General features: G+C 42.1%; 1 protein-coding gene across 4 annotated transcripts; it reads left to right on the top strand.

The window, feature by feature from the left end:
* The first annotated feature begins 2,762 nt into the window (after positions 1 to 2,762).
* LOC147044358 (SH3 and cysteine-rich domain-containing protein 2-like) lies at positions 2,763 to 13,237 on the top strand. 4 transcript variants are annotated; one of them, XM_085934305.1, is made up of 11 exons: positions 2,763 to 3,017; positions 7,136 to 7,496; positions 8,354 to 8,448; positions 8,937 to 9,021; positions 9,642 to 9,757; positions 9,855 to 9,933; positions 10,447 to 10,520; positions 10,592 to 10,683; positions 12,159 to 12,210; positions 12,737 to 12,877; positions 13,139 to 13,237. In XM_085934305.1, the coding sequence occupies exons 1-11, from the start codon at positions 2,949 to 2,951 to the stop codon at positions 13,235 to 13,237; spliced, it is 1,263 nt and encodes a 420-aa protein (XP_085790431.1). In that variant the 5' UTR covers positions 2,763 to 2,948. The 4 variants fall into 4 exon arrangements, with proteins under 4 accessions (XP_085790431.1, XP_085790429.1, XP_085790428.1 ...); XM_085934303.1 differs by having other exon boundaries at positions 9,855 to 9,951; XM_085934302.1 differs by having other exon boundaries at positions 9,849 to 9,927.
* The last annotated feature ends 3,451 nt before the right edge of the window (positions 13,238 to 16,688 follow it).

The raw sequence follows: 16,688 nt of genomic DNA, 5'->3' as shown, positions 1-16,688 counted from the left end.
AAAAAAAAAAAGCTTCTTTATTTCTATGTCGCCCTCCGCTTTTTTTTTTTTTTGCAAATTCCCCTAAACGCTACTAAAACGTGGAATGTTAACACAAATGTCCCCAAGGCAAAACAATCTTAAAGATTCAAATCATTTTTGTTGGATAATGCAAGATGGGATGATCGCTGTGTAATCCCCGCCTGAGCCATTTTGTTGGAGCGAGGGTTTTACAACAATGGATTAAGGATCGTGTCAAAATGGAGCTGTGGACCAAAGTGTCAATGCAAACTCTGGAAAAATTTAAAAACCAGTCCCACCGGCCTCTTGTGTCAACGCCGCTTGTCTAAATATCAACTCTGAAATGCACGACAGAGATTTCTGGCCCATGTGTTGACGTTGAATTGCTGACCATGCGTCAACACTGCAAACTCCCGTTTCGCTTTGCATTTCAAAACAAACACTGGAGTTAAATTGCAAGAGGGGACCCCCCGATCACACCTGGTTGCCCCCCCATCCCAAACGTGACGCCTTCATTGACAAATGGGCGATATTTCAAATTGACAATGACTGTAGTTCATTTAATTACTGTAAATCTTTTTTTTTTCAGTTCTTTTTGTACAATTAACCGATATAAATGAATATGTATGTATAAATAAATCTATACCTATATTATTAAGGCTGGTTTAGTTTTGTTACAAGGTGTGCTTGGCCTTTTGACCACTAGATAGAAGCATTGAGCTTGTGGAACTGAGTAACATGAACAAATACTTTTTGGGCTCTATCTTTTACAACGTTTTAGTAGCCAGAAGGTGATATATTGTTTTTAGGTTTCAATATGCGTTTATTTATTTTTAGGTTTTATTATTGCGGGTGTAGTTTGCAGTGGTGCCCCCCCTCCTGTTGTTCCATCGTGACGTCCACCGTGGTGACTGCGATCCCCTTCACGTCTCCTGAGTCCTTTTGTGTCCCACTTTTTGTTTTTATTCTTCCCCCTTGGAGTGACACACTGGTTTATCTCTTCCTGCAGTGTTTCAACCTGTGCAAAGATGAAAAGCTGCAAGGAGAATTTAAAATGTGTTTTCCCCCTGCAGCAATTCCTCCCGGCTGTTTTGCACCTTTAACTTTTTTTTTTGAGCACACGAGAGGATCATTTCACACTTCACAAGGCTTTTTTTCAAAAAAAAATTTCGACGGCACTTGTTTGACTTTGAATGTTTTGTTTTTTTTACCTGCTGCGCTTTTATGGCTTGAACCAACGATTGATTTAGTCATGTAATATACATTCCAGGACAGTAGGGAGCGATGTCATTTTGTAAAATAATCTTGCTTCCCACCTTTTTGGTAATTAGTGTTTAATGCAGATTCTTGTCATTCACTGCCCCCCTCGAGTAGCGGGGGTTCTTCTGTATTGACTTAAATAATATTTTTTCCATTCAATTCTGAAATTGAAAGGGACTAGCAGAGTCCACTTGATGGTAAATTTTTGTCATTTTTTTATTTTCTAAGCTTACATTTAGTTTTTTGTTTTTCATGTTTACAGGCTTAACACTGGCAATGCCATCCACACACATGACAATTGTTTGGAATCATTGTTTTCAGTTCCAAAATGTTCTCTAGTAAGTGAAGAAATAATGAAGGCCGACAACAAATCTTCCCTCTCTGAAGACCAAAGAGGTGATGCTGCTGTTTGTATCTTTTTTTATTGGCTCGATGCAGCATGTGTCCAGCGCCTTATTGCTTCAATCTTTCATCTGCTTCTTTCTAAAGACGGAGGGATGAGAGTGATCAATAAGAGCACAACCCGGCAGTGTGCGGTTAAACAGCATATTCAAACACAGTGGAACCCATCATCCATTAGGCCTTGTGGCAAATGCTTGAAACACGTCAAGTGCTGACTTAATCCATTTCTAGATCCACTGTAGGTTTATATTGCGTTTTGGCCCACAAAGGCTTCTGTATCTCCCCATACAACGTGTGGGTGCTTCAAATGACATAAATATAATCATCACGAAAATAAAAATATATCAAGATTTTAAGATTCTGGTGTTGTACATTAAATAGCAAGGTAATAACAAACAAAATGTAAAGAAAAACTGTTTGCTTATATGTTCATTTCATTGTTCTGATCTTTCTGTTGTGCTCATCATGGCCACTGGGGGCAGTACAACAGACAATTACACTTAGTGACTCAGTAAGCTGGAATCAAGTCATTGCTGAGGATAAAGAATATATGTGAGTATTGCAATATTGTCTGTCTACATGTTGCTCCACCTTTTTTGAAATATCCATTGTTTAACGGGATATAGCACTCTTCTATTGTAATGTTGGACGGACATTCTTGAGGCAAAGTTGTTGGATTTAAACATACAGTCTGTAGTCATCTTATTTCTTTATATCTAATTAGATATTTAATTCATATCATAAAATATATTTTTTAAAGTCTGCAGGTGCCGCACCAAGAATATGCAAGGGTCTACTTTGTAATTTTACAGCCAAAATAATGTTGCAGTAATAATTACTGTGCGTAGGTTAAAAAAAAAAAGAAAAAGAAAAGGAGTCCAATTGACGGTGAGTATTTTGCGTGCGTGCGTGCTTGCTGTTTCGTGGCGCGGTTGTAAAAGACGCCGGCCAATCGCGCGACACACACGCATGAGTAGGCGTCGCGTGCACTCGCACTGATTTTACGCACGCCGTTAGTGCTGACCAAAAAGGCACACCTCGAACCACGGTGCAACACGAGACAATGTTGTATTTATTTTAGATTTCTCGACTCACCATAAGTGACATTTTTGCAGTATTTTGGGGCGTGGGGAGGCTGCGCGCAATGCGGGACTCGACGTGTCATCCACGCTTGCTGTGATATTCCCGCGTGGGTCACTCTTTGCCCACCTCAACCTGGATTTAAGTGTGATTCTTTTTCATATTCAGGTGTGATTTTTTTTCTCTCTCCTCCAATCAAGTTGACCATGACAGAGATCAGTGAAATGGAAAACGATTCTCATCTTACACTGACCAGCCAGCCGCTGCCATCCAAGGTAAATGAAAATGAACTCAGTATAGATTTGTAAAGATAGATTAGTCATTTGGAGTCATTGTTGGTTATTTTTTACTTGGCAAAAAGAAACGGTAAGGTTCTCAAACTTATTTCAAGTGTCATAGGGACTCACTTTATGATAGCAATGAATGCTCTCGGCATAAGGTTATGTGTGCGCGCGCACGTGTGCGCGTGTACGTGTGTGCGTGTGTTATACCTGCACTGTGTTCTTCCACCTGTTTCTCAATTATGTAAGAGGTCACCGATGACATCACAGATCAGGGTAGTACATTTATAAATGAGATGTGGCGTCATCACACACACAGACACACACACACACACACTGCAACCCATGTGTGTGTGTATTCGTGTGTAGATTTGTAAAACTGGTCGATGCTGATGTCTTTTTTGTCATTATCCCAGAAAATACATGTCAGCTCTTTTTGAGATTTTCTGTGCGTGTGTAAAACTGTCTAAAATAACAAATCAATGCCCCCCCCCCCCCCCCCCCCCCACACACACACACACACACACACCACAGGATAATCGACGATGATGATCTTTGAGATTCATCTCCTTATTTCATCAGAAAGGGGAGGGGGGGAGTCATTCATAGCACACCCCACTTCCCAAGACAATGACTCAGGATAATCAGTAAGAGAAATCTCAAAGTCAGGCCTTAATAAGCAAGGTAGAAAAAATGATTAACTTAGACCCGATTGTCGGTACGTGTATACTTGCTTAAAGATTCATGGTCAGACGTATTGAAGTGTTACAATTTTCCGAGATGAAATATCGAGATGAAAATTCATTCTTAACACCTCCCCTCATACCACAGGATAATCCCTCAGGATAATCTTTTCGAGACATCCAATATTCGGGCTTTATCCGATTAGAATTGCGAGTTTGTGTATGTGAGGGAGGGGGCGGGGTTCTTTTCACCCCAATAATCCGATCATTTTTCGATATGCGTGATTGATTGTTTTTTTTTTTTTTTTTAAACAATCATACCTATGCAGAAGCATTGAGAAGCATATTAGTCATGTGGTGGTTGCAATTAGTCCAAGTATCTTCTTGGTGCCAAGTGACTCCCGTCCAGTTTTGTTGCTCACCATCTGCTGCTGTGTGCTGATATTCACCAACAAAGCACTCGCACGACTCACCGGTCTGCATCACGAGTACTCATCGGCGGCTTCACCATTTCTTTAGGGATGGACCATGAAGTGATCCGCATCCAAAAGATTTTTGCCTTTTGGCTCGCGTCTTACTGACACACATCCATTTAAATACTACCCAAGAGATGAACAAAACTCAAGCAAAATCTATTCCTTTCATCTTTTCTTGTCATGGTGGATGTGTTCCATTTCCTGTTCTATCGTTATTACATTTCTGATCACAGTAATGGAATTTGGAATGAGCATCAGCAAAATATGGACATAAAAAGCCAAAGCTAAAGAAATGAATCAACAAAATAACATAAATTAGAAATAATGTATACAAGTGCATCTCCGGAACAACCCAGGCTAAACCAAACTCTTCCCCAACGTCCAAAACTCAATTTTCAGTTAAGAAGTATCTTGACAGGCTTTCATCCAAACATTGTACGTATGCTGAGTTTAATTGACCGAAGATGACAGGGAATGTCGCTGCCATCTCTAAAATCCACCCGCGGCGCAGTTGACACCTTTTTTGCAGATGACTATCGAATGTCAAGAGGAGGCGGAGGATTAACCAGACTGGCTTTTCTTTTTTCTCTCCTGCCGCGGGTGCGTTGCCAAGGCAGGCAGACACGATCGTGCGAGCCATCGCTCATTGCTGTTATTTTAGTCCATTGTTGGAATACAATGGGAGCGACTCACGTTGCCGTTTATAGTCCTGTGCTTGCTTGATCTTGTATATGGATCGTTTCCTCATTGGATGGGGTGGGGGGGACAAATAGGTCACTGCTTGGAATATCCTTCAAGATAGATGAATAAATAAAGAAGATTCCGACCCCTGTATTTTCCTATGAACCTGATTTTAATCATTCTGTGACCCATACACTTTTAACAATCAAAATATGGTAAAACAAGACCTGGCAGACAGGATTTTTTTTTTTCAAAATTGAGTGTTATCATGGAAATGAACACAAATATCGCAAAGCTGTTTGAGATCAGGCGGCCTAGTCAGAGTGTGAAAGATTGTATCCCAAAATTACACCACACTCTTGTTCCTTGAGCTTCTTTGAAGTCTTTTTTTTTTCCAGGCGATACCATCATCATTTCCATTTGTTCACTTTTTATTCAAAATAGAAGAAACATGGACATAAATAAATGAAGGACTAATTGGCCAAATTCGTTTTGAATAATTGGTCGTGGGCGGAGCTTGTTTGATGATTCGTCGGGTGCCATGCTTTCTTAATCATATTTCTGTCAGAGAGCAGCACAATGGAGCGTTAACGTTGAATTATATCGATTGGCCGAGAGTGTGTGAGTATAATCGCCTTTTACAGATCTGCGAGCTTGCACGGATGACGTGCGTATTGATTGACAGCACTGTGCGCTCTTGCGTAGCGGTACTCAATTCCCAACATTTCATCTAACATGTCACATACAAATGTTCATGTGGAGTGGGGGGGGGGGAAAGGTCCAGTGATGGAGCTAATGGTGAAACGGAAGGCCGAATGGAAGACTCTTCTCTCTCCAGCTCGCTGTGGATTCGATTAATTGTAATTGAGATGCGCGCTCCAGTTCTGGAATCATTTGTCCTAATTGACATAAACATTTAAAAAGCAGTGACGTGGGCAGCTTTACATGAATTACTTGATTATATTTCCAATTTAACAAAAAAACAGCATTAAAAAAAAACGTTAATTCATCAGAAAAAGCCCCATTAGGTTACATCATGGCGTTTTTGTTTTGTTTTTGTTTTTTACTTGTGTTTTGTTTACAGCGTGCGATTACGTTTGGCGTGACACCGCTTGTGTCTTCTACCATCATATTGCCAAACGGCCAAAAGCGAAATCCTCACGATCCGCTTATCTTGCCAGATCGATACGACCTGTTGAGGCCTCTTGTGAGTTTACGGAATCAGACAAATCGAAGCTGCTTTTTTTTTTTTTGTCACAGGGCGGCTCGGTGGAGCACTGGGTAGCACGTCCGCCTCACAGTTAGGAGGGTCCGGGTTTGATTCTACCTCTGGCCCTCCCCGTGTGGAGTTTGCATGTTCTCCCCGTGTCCGCGTGGGTTTTCTCCGGGCACTCCGGTTTCCTTCCACATCCTAAAAACATGCATGGTAGGCCGATTGAAGACTCTGAATTGTCCCTAGGTATGAGTGCGAATGCGGATTGTTCTTCGTCTCTGTGTGCCCTGCGATTGGCTGGCAACCAGTTCAGGGTGTCCCCCGCCTACTGGTGGGACGCCCGTGACCCCCGTGGGTACAAAGCGGTTCAGAAAATGGATGGATGGATGGACGTGTGACACGCGAGGCAATTTGATGTCGTTTTTGCGTCGCTTCCCATCAGATTACTGGCCTGGGACAGGCTGTTGATAGATGATAAAGGCCCGTTTGACACAATAGCCCCAGCGCCACCGAGATAAAGCGTAAATGTGTGCCCACTGGCACACCCCTTCATGCGTGAGGATGTTCACTGAGGGGCTTATCTGGTTCTGTTTGCAATAAGACTGGCTTTGAACAGGGTCTTATGTGGACATGACACCTCCAGGAGGTGGAAATGGAGGAAAAATGTGCATCATTCTTCTGGGAGCATTTTAGAAGTGTGTCAACGGGTTTGTTTTCGTTTCTTTCAAGACGAATCGAATATTGTATCAAAAGCGGACTTGCTGAATTTGTTTTCTGTCAGTACCCACAACTGTTCTTATCCAACCCCAGTGTCCCAATACATTTGTCCTGTTTGTAGCTGAGGGTTGTGTTTTTTTTTTCGAAATGTTATTTTATTTGGAACTCATCGTGTTCTTTTTACCACGGGATGCTTTTATCACAGCAGACTGAAATCATAAAAATTGTTCCGAATGCCTCCCCGAAGGCTCGTCTTATTTTTCTTGCAAAATGTGCAGCATTATTGCCTTTTTTTTTTTTTTTTTTTCTTTTCCTCATCATCTCTCTGCTGTGCTTGTTTAGTTGCAGAAACTGAAGCGCTCGCTGTCGTTCATGCGCAGTAAGAGCGTCGAGAACTTTTTCCAACGTTCCTACAGCGACGCCCGCCTCCCCCCGGAGTTCATTACGGAGCCCGAGCCGCCCTCGTCGCCCTCGCCGCCCCCGCTGGAACTGATGCCGACGGGCTCGCCCGTTGTGGGCTCGTCGCGGGCCTCGCCGTCGCTCTCGCCGTCGGTCAGCCCCAACCCATCCATTGCCTCCCGCTCGCCCTCGCTCAGACTGTCGCCATCGTTGACCCCCAAGCCCCCCCAGATCATGCACTGCTTCCACAATCACGTCTTTCGCAAGCCTACCAGCTGCCAGCTCTGCAAGAACATGATCCTCGGTGAGACCATGATTACTTACCGAACACTATTCCGAGGGTGTCAAATTTTTTTGGTCTCAGGTCGCATGGTAGTCATAATTTTCTTCGGAGGGCCATTATGACCCACATAACCCAAATAAATGTATGAACTTCTCAGATACAGTATAGGCTTATAAAACAAACGGATAAATAACTAGTTTTTAAATCAGAAACGATGAATGGTAATAAAAAATTGCAAGCAAGGTCTCAATTTTGTAAAAATTAAGACAATTTGCAATTTAAGTATTGACAGATTCAGATGCACAATTTGTCTTTGCGGGCCAAGTATAATGACAATATAGGCCCAATTTGGCCCGCGGGCCAGTGTTTGACACCACTGCTCTATTCATTCTTACTGACCTATATTTCTGCAAGGTCGAACATTTCTATTCTAAAATAAACCAGGGAGTTTCAGAAATAACGTTTCCCTCATTGTGGTCATCCTTTTGACTTGCGCTAGACACAATACTTCTATTTTATGTTTTCTATCGGTCCTTTTTGCTATTTGTCGTCACATTGATGAATTCCTAACCACAAACTGTTCTTCTTTTCCTGCATTCTAATTTTTTTCCCCCCAGCATGGCCGTTATCTTCATTATTATTATGTGATGGATCATCCGGCTCCCCTGCAGCCTTCTTCATTCACCTTCCCTAGCTGTTTTCATTACCACGTCAGAAAAGCCAAAGAGGCGCTCATGTTTAATTACGACACGACGGGCAAAGAATAGGAAAGAAAAAGTGCTCGTAAATGATTAAAAACCGTCAAGATTGCCGTGCTTTGAACCTGAAACCATAACGTATCATTTATTTATTCATTTCCATTCTTTCTTCCCACATAGGAAACTCCAAACAGGCTTTGCGGTGTAAAACGTGCAAGCTGGCGGCTCACCTGTGGTGCACTTCGGAACTCTCGCAGCAGCCGTGTCACGGGAAGGTGCGACAGAACACACGCAAAAACGAAAATCAAGATTCGTACAAAAACTCAAATGAAACCAGCATAAAAAAAAACGACTTGACGGCATTTCACCTCAATGGTACTCAAGTGGATAAAAATATCAGGAGTAGTCCAAGAAGAACAAGGTGGCTACAAAAACTCAAATGACTCGGCAGGAACAAAAGCAAGAAGCTGATTACTTCACGAATGCGTTCTCTCCGCATAATGTGACAGAGTAGCTCATTTGCAAGCCAAGGCGGCGCCGACACTTATTGACTTAATTCGGTGTGAAATGACAGCCTGGTGTCAGAAAACACAGTGTTGAAAATGGCCGCTAAAGCCGAGTGAGATGTTCCTTGACGCCAGTGTGTTTTCCATTCGATAGAATCTCTCGGTTGAAGTCTCCCGTAATGGCAGCGTGGGGGGTTTTGAAGATAGAATTAATGGAAGCTGAACAAAAATCATTATGCTCTGTGTTGTCCTCTTAGTCGGGCGCCTTCAAGCGAAACTTCAGCTCGCCGATGCTCGTCACTGAACAGCTGGCCGTTGTCAAGGAAGTCCAGCCCAGTCAAGGTGTGTGTGAGTATTGTTTGGAAATGCAAAGATTTTCACACATACATGCAAAAAGAATCCAATTACCGTATTGGCCCGAATATAAGACGAGTTGTTTTTTCCATTGTCTTACATTCGGGGTCTAAACAAAGGCTTTTTTCAAACTCGAGTCTTGAAAAAGAGGGGGTCGTCTTATAATCGGAATCGCCTTATATTCGGGCCAAAACGGTACTCATCTACCCGACCTATTCAAAATCAACAAATACCACACATAAGTACACAACGACATTAAGCGTAGCTGACTTGTCCTCAAACAGGCCACCGTGCTGTACGATAGGTCAACACGTGGGTACATACGTCGCACCGAATCAGGCTTTAGCACCTCGTGCTGTCATTTCCTTTCCGTCTCTGCGATTAAGAGCCCAAAAATAACCTTCATCATAAGAAGTCATGGAAATAACCCCCAAAATATTCGAGGAACAGAGACAAAAAGCAAACGATTGTCAGCATCATCTTAACTTTTTCTCAAAAGTGGGTCACCCCAGCCAAATTTAGACTTTCCCTTCCCTATTATTCCGCCACGTCAACAATATCCCCATCATGTGGTGTGTGTGTGTGTGTGTGTGTGTGTGTGATTCCAGAAGCGGGGCGGGCACGCATGGACCCGGTGTACGCCGCCTTGCGCTACGGGACATCTCTAGCGCAGATGAGCCGCTCCAGTTTCGGCAGCATGTCAGAGTCGCCGACGCGCAGTTTGGTACGAGGATGCGCAAACTGAGCTCTTCAATTTTGTGTTGAGTCATCAAAGGCTTCAATTAACATGGAGTGGATGCTGTTGTTGATCAAAGGGTGAGGCGGGTGAGGCGGGTGAGGAGAGGCAGGGGAGACAGTGCAGCGTGGAGGAGGACATCCCCCAGGAGACAGGCGGTAATGGCAGTGTTTATCTTTTGTGTACGTGCAAAGATCGACACATACTAGCGTGTTTACATACATGTATTTACTTTCGGCCAATGGTGTCCAACCTACGGCCCGTGGGCCAATTGCGGCCCACGGTCCATTTTTTTAATTGGCCCGCAAGAAAGTTTTGAAAAAGAATTTGGCCCGCATTTCAACTTTTTACCTGAGTACTGATTTTCATTTTCAAGTTGCTATTTAATAAGTTATTCATTTTTAATAAACACAAGCAAGAAATGAATCTGCAATACAATGAATATCAGATTTGTTTTGATCTTAGAAGGTTAAGCTTGTGTTATTTATATTAATAAATGCAATGTAAACATGGTGACTCATCTAGAAGCAGAGATTTTTCTACCCCCCACCCCAAATTGTAACCATTGCGAATCGAAAATTGCATTCTACTCTATTGCGATGTTTAATTCAATTGTTTACACGCATGTGCGTATTTTCCATCCACGTATTTACACACTTGAGTTTTTTCCGTTCCAGACTCCATCGCTACTGACATTGAGATGGAGAAAGATGATGACGAGACTACGAGCCAAACTGAGACGCATGTTGAGGTGCGTAGATGTGCGCTAGAGTTTTTCCTCATTCATTTATTCACTTATTACTCCCTCCTTCCCCATTCCAGGCGCCCGCCAAACGCATCGAGGTGCACTCCATGCACACTTATGTGGCGCTCTACAGCTTTCTGCCTCAGGAACACAACGACCTGGAACTACAGTGAGTCAAGCGGCCTGCTATTGTTTTTGATCATAAATGTCCCTCCTACTTCATCACGGCGTCCTCAGAAGACACGTTTGGGGGGGCTCCTAATTATGCACTCCCAGCTCGTCACTGCGCCCACGTAGCCTGATGGAAGTAGAAGAAAGATATTGAGGTGTAGGAGGCGGCGTTTATGCTGTGTTTAAATTATTCGGCTGGATGAAATGGGTTTTGAAATTTTGTCCGATTCTTAAAGCAGTAATAAAGAGAAGTGATAAGGGAGGAAAAGGGAAGGATGGAGTTTAAAATGAGACATGCGTAGAATTGATTATTGGGTACCGATTCTGTCTGATGATTAATGGAGCTAATTTGACACTTTTGGGAATCGAGAGCTGTAGTTTGTGATTATTTTCGACGAATTGTGTGTTAGTGAGTCTTGTAAGTCATCCGCATGTGTTGCCAACGTTTGTAAAGCTCTTTAAAGGGTTATAACTTCAAATAAATTGGTGCTACCATATTTTCCGGACTATAAGGCACACCTAAAAACCTAAATTTTTCTCAAAAGCCGTCAGTGCGTCTTATAGTCCAGTGCGCCTTATATATGGACGAAATTTCTAAATTTAAACTGTCCCAAAGCATTGTGACATAAAATCAATCATCTGAGGACTATGAATCATGAATCAAAAAGACATTATTTTGTGACTATCAAGTAATTTGTTGCATCTGAAGTTGAAATAAAAAAGATAAAATGGAGAATGATTTGGTTTGGATTAAAAATGATGCATTAATGGTGCGCCTTATAGTCCGGTGCGCCTTATATAAGGACATAGTTTTAAAATGGGCCATTCATTGAAGGTGCGCCTTATAGTCCAGCAAATATGGTAATTCATTAGCCTTGTCTGTTTAGGTTTAAGCTAGCAGACTGTATCAGGGCACTGTGATGCGGTTTGGCTCGTATCTCAAAAACCTTGCAAACTGAGGTGCCACTGTAGTATGTGGCGGCGTTTCATTGGCATGCAGAGCAGGTCAGATGCAGCCCTCTGTGTTCTCCACTTTGAAGCTCCACTCGAGCACAGCATTGCAAAAGAAGCTAGTAGCTGTTAACAGGGAGAGGCGAATTGCACCATTTTTGCAATTTAAAACTGTTCCCTACAGTCTTAATCATGTTTTTGGGCAGGTTAAAGATTGCAGGGAGGTTAAAACCTTCCTAAAAAAAAATATTTTTTACAGTTTCTGCATTGCAAATTTGAAATGTATCTACTGTATTTAACTAGGATTATCCTTTAAAGTTTTCCCACGTATTCCCGTATCAGTTTTCTACATTGTAGTTCATCTTATAAGTAATTCAGCCTCCTTTTGTCGAAGTCAAGAATTTTTTTTTTTTTGGGGGAGGCTTGACTTTTTTGTCCTGCTTTTTATGTGCTTATCACAAATCCGTCTTTCTTCTCTCTCCCATCCTCACTTTTCTCCTCCATTCGCCTTATCGTGTCCAGCCCCGGTGATCGGGTCCAAGTCACAGACGACTCCAACGAGGAGTGGTGGAAGGTGGGTGATGCGACTAAATTAGAATTTCGCAGCGTGTGTGCTACGCATATGATAACAAAAGGTGTTAAAATCCAGTGCACCTGCTCAGATGCAAATGAAGTCATTTGCTCAGAAGATTAGTCTAAAAATAGTCTCAGAAAAACGGTCTGCATATATAAGAGCGCCAGTGTGTGTAGACGCAAGCAGCCTATCAAGGCCTTCATCAATTCCCGCATTTTTAATCAACCGCGATTATTGTAAGCACACGTACATGATGCACACTTAACTCCGCCCTTCACAAGCTGTGAAGTATGTGATGAGATATAATGTGTGAAATATGGCCGCACAGAATGTTTCATCTGTTTATGCAAATATATTGAAAACCATTTTTAGCTTGTCAGGAGTGATTATTGCCACGGGTTTCACATAACACACACACACAAGCGCTCAAATCTAAAACATTTGATTCAAAAAATGTAAATAGAAATAATCCGTTAATTGAATGACTCAAGGCTGAAATAAATTTTTCTTGTTTGGGCTCCTCCAGGGCAAGAGCGGCGATAGGGTGGGCTTTTTCCCGGCCAACTTTGTGCAGCGAGTACGTCCCGGCGAGAGAGTGTGGCGCGTCATTCAGGGAACATCCGCCGGCAGTCGGGAAAGAGGACACATGGTGGTCAAGGAGGCGCAGGTATGTTTTATGAGCCCCCCCCCCCCCACCCATGTCATCGTAACCACGGCAATCGAGTGACGACGTTCCGAACCTCTGTATCCTGAGACGTGCCCGCGGGCTCAAAAATTCCATTAACGCATTGTTGCAATTTTCTGAATCATCTCAGCTGCTCAGTTGTCAGCAAACAAGGGGGATATTCCAAGATAGTTTCAGCGAAGTTACGTTTTTAAGCGCGCTGTTTGACGTATGAAGTGTACCTAATAAAGTGTCTTTTGTCAGATCTGCGTGGGCAAGTGTGAGGATGGCGAAACCTTGGTGAAGCTGAGCAGCGGCAAGAAACGAGGCTTAGTCCCTGCTTACTCCATCGAGGAGATCTGAGCTTCACCGGTATCGTCAACGCATCCTTTTGGCTTTTTCTTCTTTTTTTTTTCTGCACTGAACAGATCACATGGACCATAAAAAAAAAAAAAAAGCTTCGCAAAGTCTCCTCGCTGTAAGTCTCAAAGAATTACAAAATGGACTCTTATTTGTTTACAATGAGGTGACACGCTTCCTTCTTCCTTCCCGCTTTGCTGTGTTCCATCAAATGCATGAAAGAAAATGTCAAAGCTGGAGAGGGCAGATATTGAAAGATTTTTTTTTTTTTTCCAAATCACAGTTTTACATTGGACCAACACAGGCCCAAACCTTGCCTTGTGCGTGCTATGCTCTGCTCAGTTAGGTCACAACACTTAATTAATGTGACGTCTAATGACCACCCCCCCCAAAAAACAAATCCCATTAAAAAGTGGTAGTATAGATAGACTTGTTGTTTAAGTTGTTCAAGCAAAGAAGCCATTTTAGTCTCATTTCCATGCAAAGAATGTAGAGCACGTAGACGTTTTGTATGAGCTGAAGAAAATGAGTGTGTGCACTGAGCCGTACGTTCAGACGATGTCTGCGCGGACCCTCTGAGTCATCACCGATCCAAAGTCACCTACTGCTCGGCTTCCCATCGTCTGGCTTTCATGCGGGAACATTTGCCGGTCCCCTGTAAAGGACACCTCGCTTCCGTCCCTGCGTGAGGCCGGCGCGGAATTAAAGCCGGAAGCCTTTCATCCTAGGCAGAGCTTCTTCCCACTTTGACATGATAAGTGTTGTATTCCATTGAACGGTCATCACACGAACGTAACTGGATTCGGTCCACGTTAAGCTTGTAAACATCAAATTTTTGTCATTTATTGTTCACGTCTTTGGAAAAATTTTGCCCCTTCCAATAAATGGCTGGAGATGCATTGCGAACGTTGGCTCTTTTGTAAAAAAAAAAAAAAAAAAAAAAATCAACAAAAAATACCTGTGCTATTTGTTAGCCTGTCTATGGTGTTTTGCATTGTTTGTTAGCATTAAGCTAACTGAATTTTGTTAAAGTGAAGCTAAGTTGTTGCGTTAAATACAAGACGTGTAAATCTCTTTGTGTTATTTTTGACTGCAGGTCCCGGAATAATCGTCAATTAATATTGTCATTGTGTTTGAAATGCTATTTCTGTTTCAGTGGTTATCGTGACAATTTTCTTTTTACCGCCATTGGTGCCCTTTGGAAAAGACGTCACTAAGAAAATATTCTGCTCTGTGGTTCGCATCACCACCTTTCACAACATCCTTCATGTGGAACATTGCTGGACGGATGTCGCAGTAAAGGCATCATAAAGGTGCCACAGTATTTTTATTGTCATGCCATGAAAATGTTTTCGTCCTAAAAGTTAACATTGCGTTCAGGACTTGGGACTCGGTGATAAAACTCCCCAAATGGTGTTTGGTTTCGTAAGGCTTTCTTGTCTCACATAATTGCACTTTTGTGCATTTTCTGTCAATCATTACTGGCAGCACTTTAGCACTTCAGTACGTGTTCAGTGCATCATCAATGTTTTTTTGTTTTTTTTTCCTTTTGCTCACTAGCCAATCACAATAGTGCAGAAAAAGGAAATGACGCAAAAAAAAAACAAAACAAGGTGGCAATTTTGCCCTTATTTACTCTTAAGAAAAACATTTAATTCAACACACACATAATGTTCTTTTGGAACAGCCAGAAATGATTGCCAACATGACCAAATGCAGCTTGGCGAGGACATTTAGATACAAAAATAGATCTGGGAAAAAAAAAAAGAATTGTGGTTCATGTAATCACAGGTTCCACAAACACACGCACACTGTCATCGGGACATGTCGGTGATAGCAGTTGACAGAGGCGTAAAGGAAAAAACCTTCCATTACGCTTTCAAGCTCACCCACACACACACACGCAATCTTTTGTCTTTGCCATCAAGACATCAAGTAGTAAACAATAGCCACCTTCCTTCATGCCCTTCCCATGCAAAACTACGACCAAATAAATTCTCATATAAATCCTCTATTCGTAAAATAAAACTTTGAAATGAAAATATCACTTTTCTTCAAACTCTTTTCTATTCATGACCACTTTTTTTTTCTAAATGTACTCTGAATTTTAGCCACATTTAGAGGACAATGATTCCGATCTCATTATAGCTGATTAGCATTAGCCTCCTAGCCACTGTATACAGAGAAGAAAATAAATGAAGTCTATTTCCCTTTGGCACTAATTACAGGTAGAATAACACCTAATGAGTCTGTGAGTCAGCGGATGCCCTACGTTTGTTCATAATGTTCTCCCTCTAATTAATCTCAACTTTGACCCTGCAGCGCACACGTTGTACACGTATACACAAACACACAGCTTGTATCATCCTTTAAACTTCACAGCAGCTACACAGTTGGAAGAGAAGACTTTATAAGTGGTTCTTTTAGACAAGACGCACGACTTCATTTTAGCCGAAATGAGATAGAAAGACCTTAACGGTCTTGAGTGAGTAATTCGGTTTACTTTGTTTGTGGGTCTGGGGCATTAGCGTACACACGCACACACACACGCTGTCTCTCTTCGACATCTTTCTGATGGGCTGTAACAAGAAACAACTGAATTAGCGTGTGCGCTAGTGACTTGTCTGCTTGTCAGTCCGTGTGACGTCAGGTTGTGTTTACGGGAGCCGTTTATTGTTATTTGTAGATGAATGCCTTCAAATGATGATTCGTTTTGTCGGCAGGATGACGTTACAAACCTCAAGGCTAATCTGTGTCATGGCTATATCTATTCCATTGTATTCTTAGAGGAGAGTTTGTAAAGAATTGAGCTTCACATTGCAGATGCCTTTACATGCCATAAACTGGCGGCAAAGAGCTAGTTTTGTCTAAATGAAGCTCCTTAACTGCAATGTTATATAGTCACTAGCTTGGTTTTAAGTACAACACACGCTTGTTGATCGGATTGGCTTTTCCTAATGTGTGTAAAACAACCCACCATCTTTATTAAAATATATAGATTAATAAAATAAAAATTCAGTTGAGTTTTTATCAGCTCCATCCAGATGTCAAACATAGAAGCGGAGCGCTACAGGGACATGTTTGCGTATTCCGTGCTCGGAGGATTCCTACAGGCTCTTTGCTGCTTGGCACTGTTGATAAATGATTATAATTGGCAAACTGGCGCCAGCATGAGGATGGAGATTTTTTTCAAAATTTTATTATAACACCATCCTCTTGCTTGCTTTGATCAATGAGGTGGTTGACCTAACTTTAGTCAATCACATGGATTTTTCTTGAACCCTGAGATTTCTCAAGGGTACTCAACCATCTCATAAAAAACTATTTTCCATTATGATATTTCTGACCAAACCCAGAAAACAGGTGAACCGTGATGGTCGAAGATAAATATCGATGAAGGTTACATCCGCCCCGACGTGGACGCTTCCTTTAAAGTCACGGAGGAATGCACTCA

The sequence above is a fragment of the Syngnathus leptorhynchus genome, chromosome 16, assembly GCF_054491065.1.
Source record: "Syngnathus leptorhynchus isolate UIUO chromosome 16, UIUO_Slep, whole genome shotgun sequence".
Classification (NCBI taxonomy): domain Eukaryota; kingdom Metazoa; phylum Chordata; class Actinopteri; order Syngnathiformes; family Syngnathidae; genus Syngnathus; species Syngnathus leptorhynchus.
The sequence above is the reverse complement of the archived record's forward strand: the minus strand, read 5'-3'. Positions and strand labels throughout refer to the sequence as shown.

What these genes read in the sequence shown, in the direction of transcription:
- LOC147044358 (XM_085934303.1), top strand. Translation starts at nt 2,949, where the DNA reads ATGACAGAGATCAGTGAAATGGAAAACGATTCTCATCTTACACTGACC. An exon ending in AGCAGCCGTGTCACGGGAAG is followed by an intron (nt 8,449 to 8,936) that starts GTGCGACAGAAC and finishes TTGTCCTCTTAG; the next exon opens with TCGGGCGCCTTCAAGCGAAA. An exon ending in CCAACGAGGAGTGGTGGAAG is followed by an intron (nt 12,211 to 12,736) that starts GTGGGTGATGCG and finishes GGGCTCCTCCAG; the next exon opens with GGCAAGAGCGGCGATAGGGT.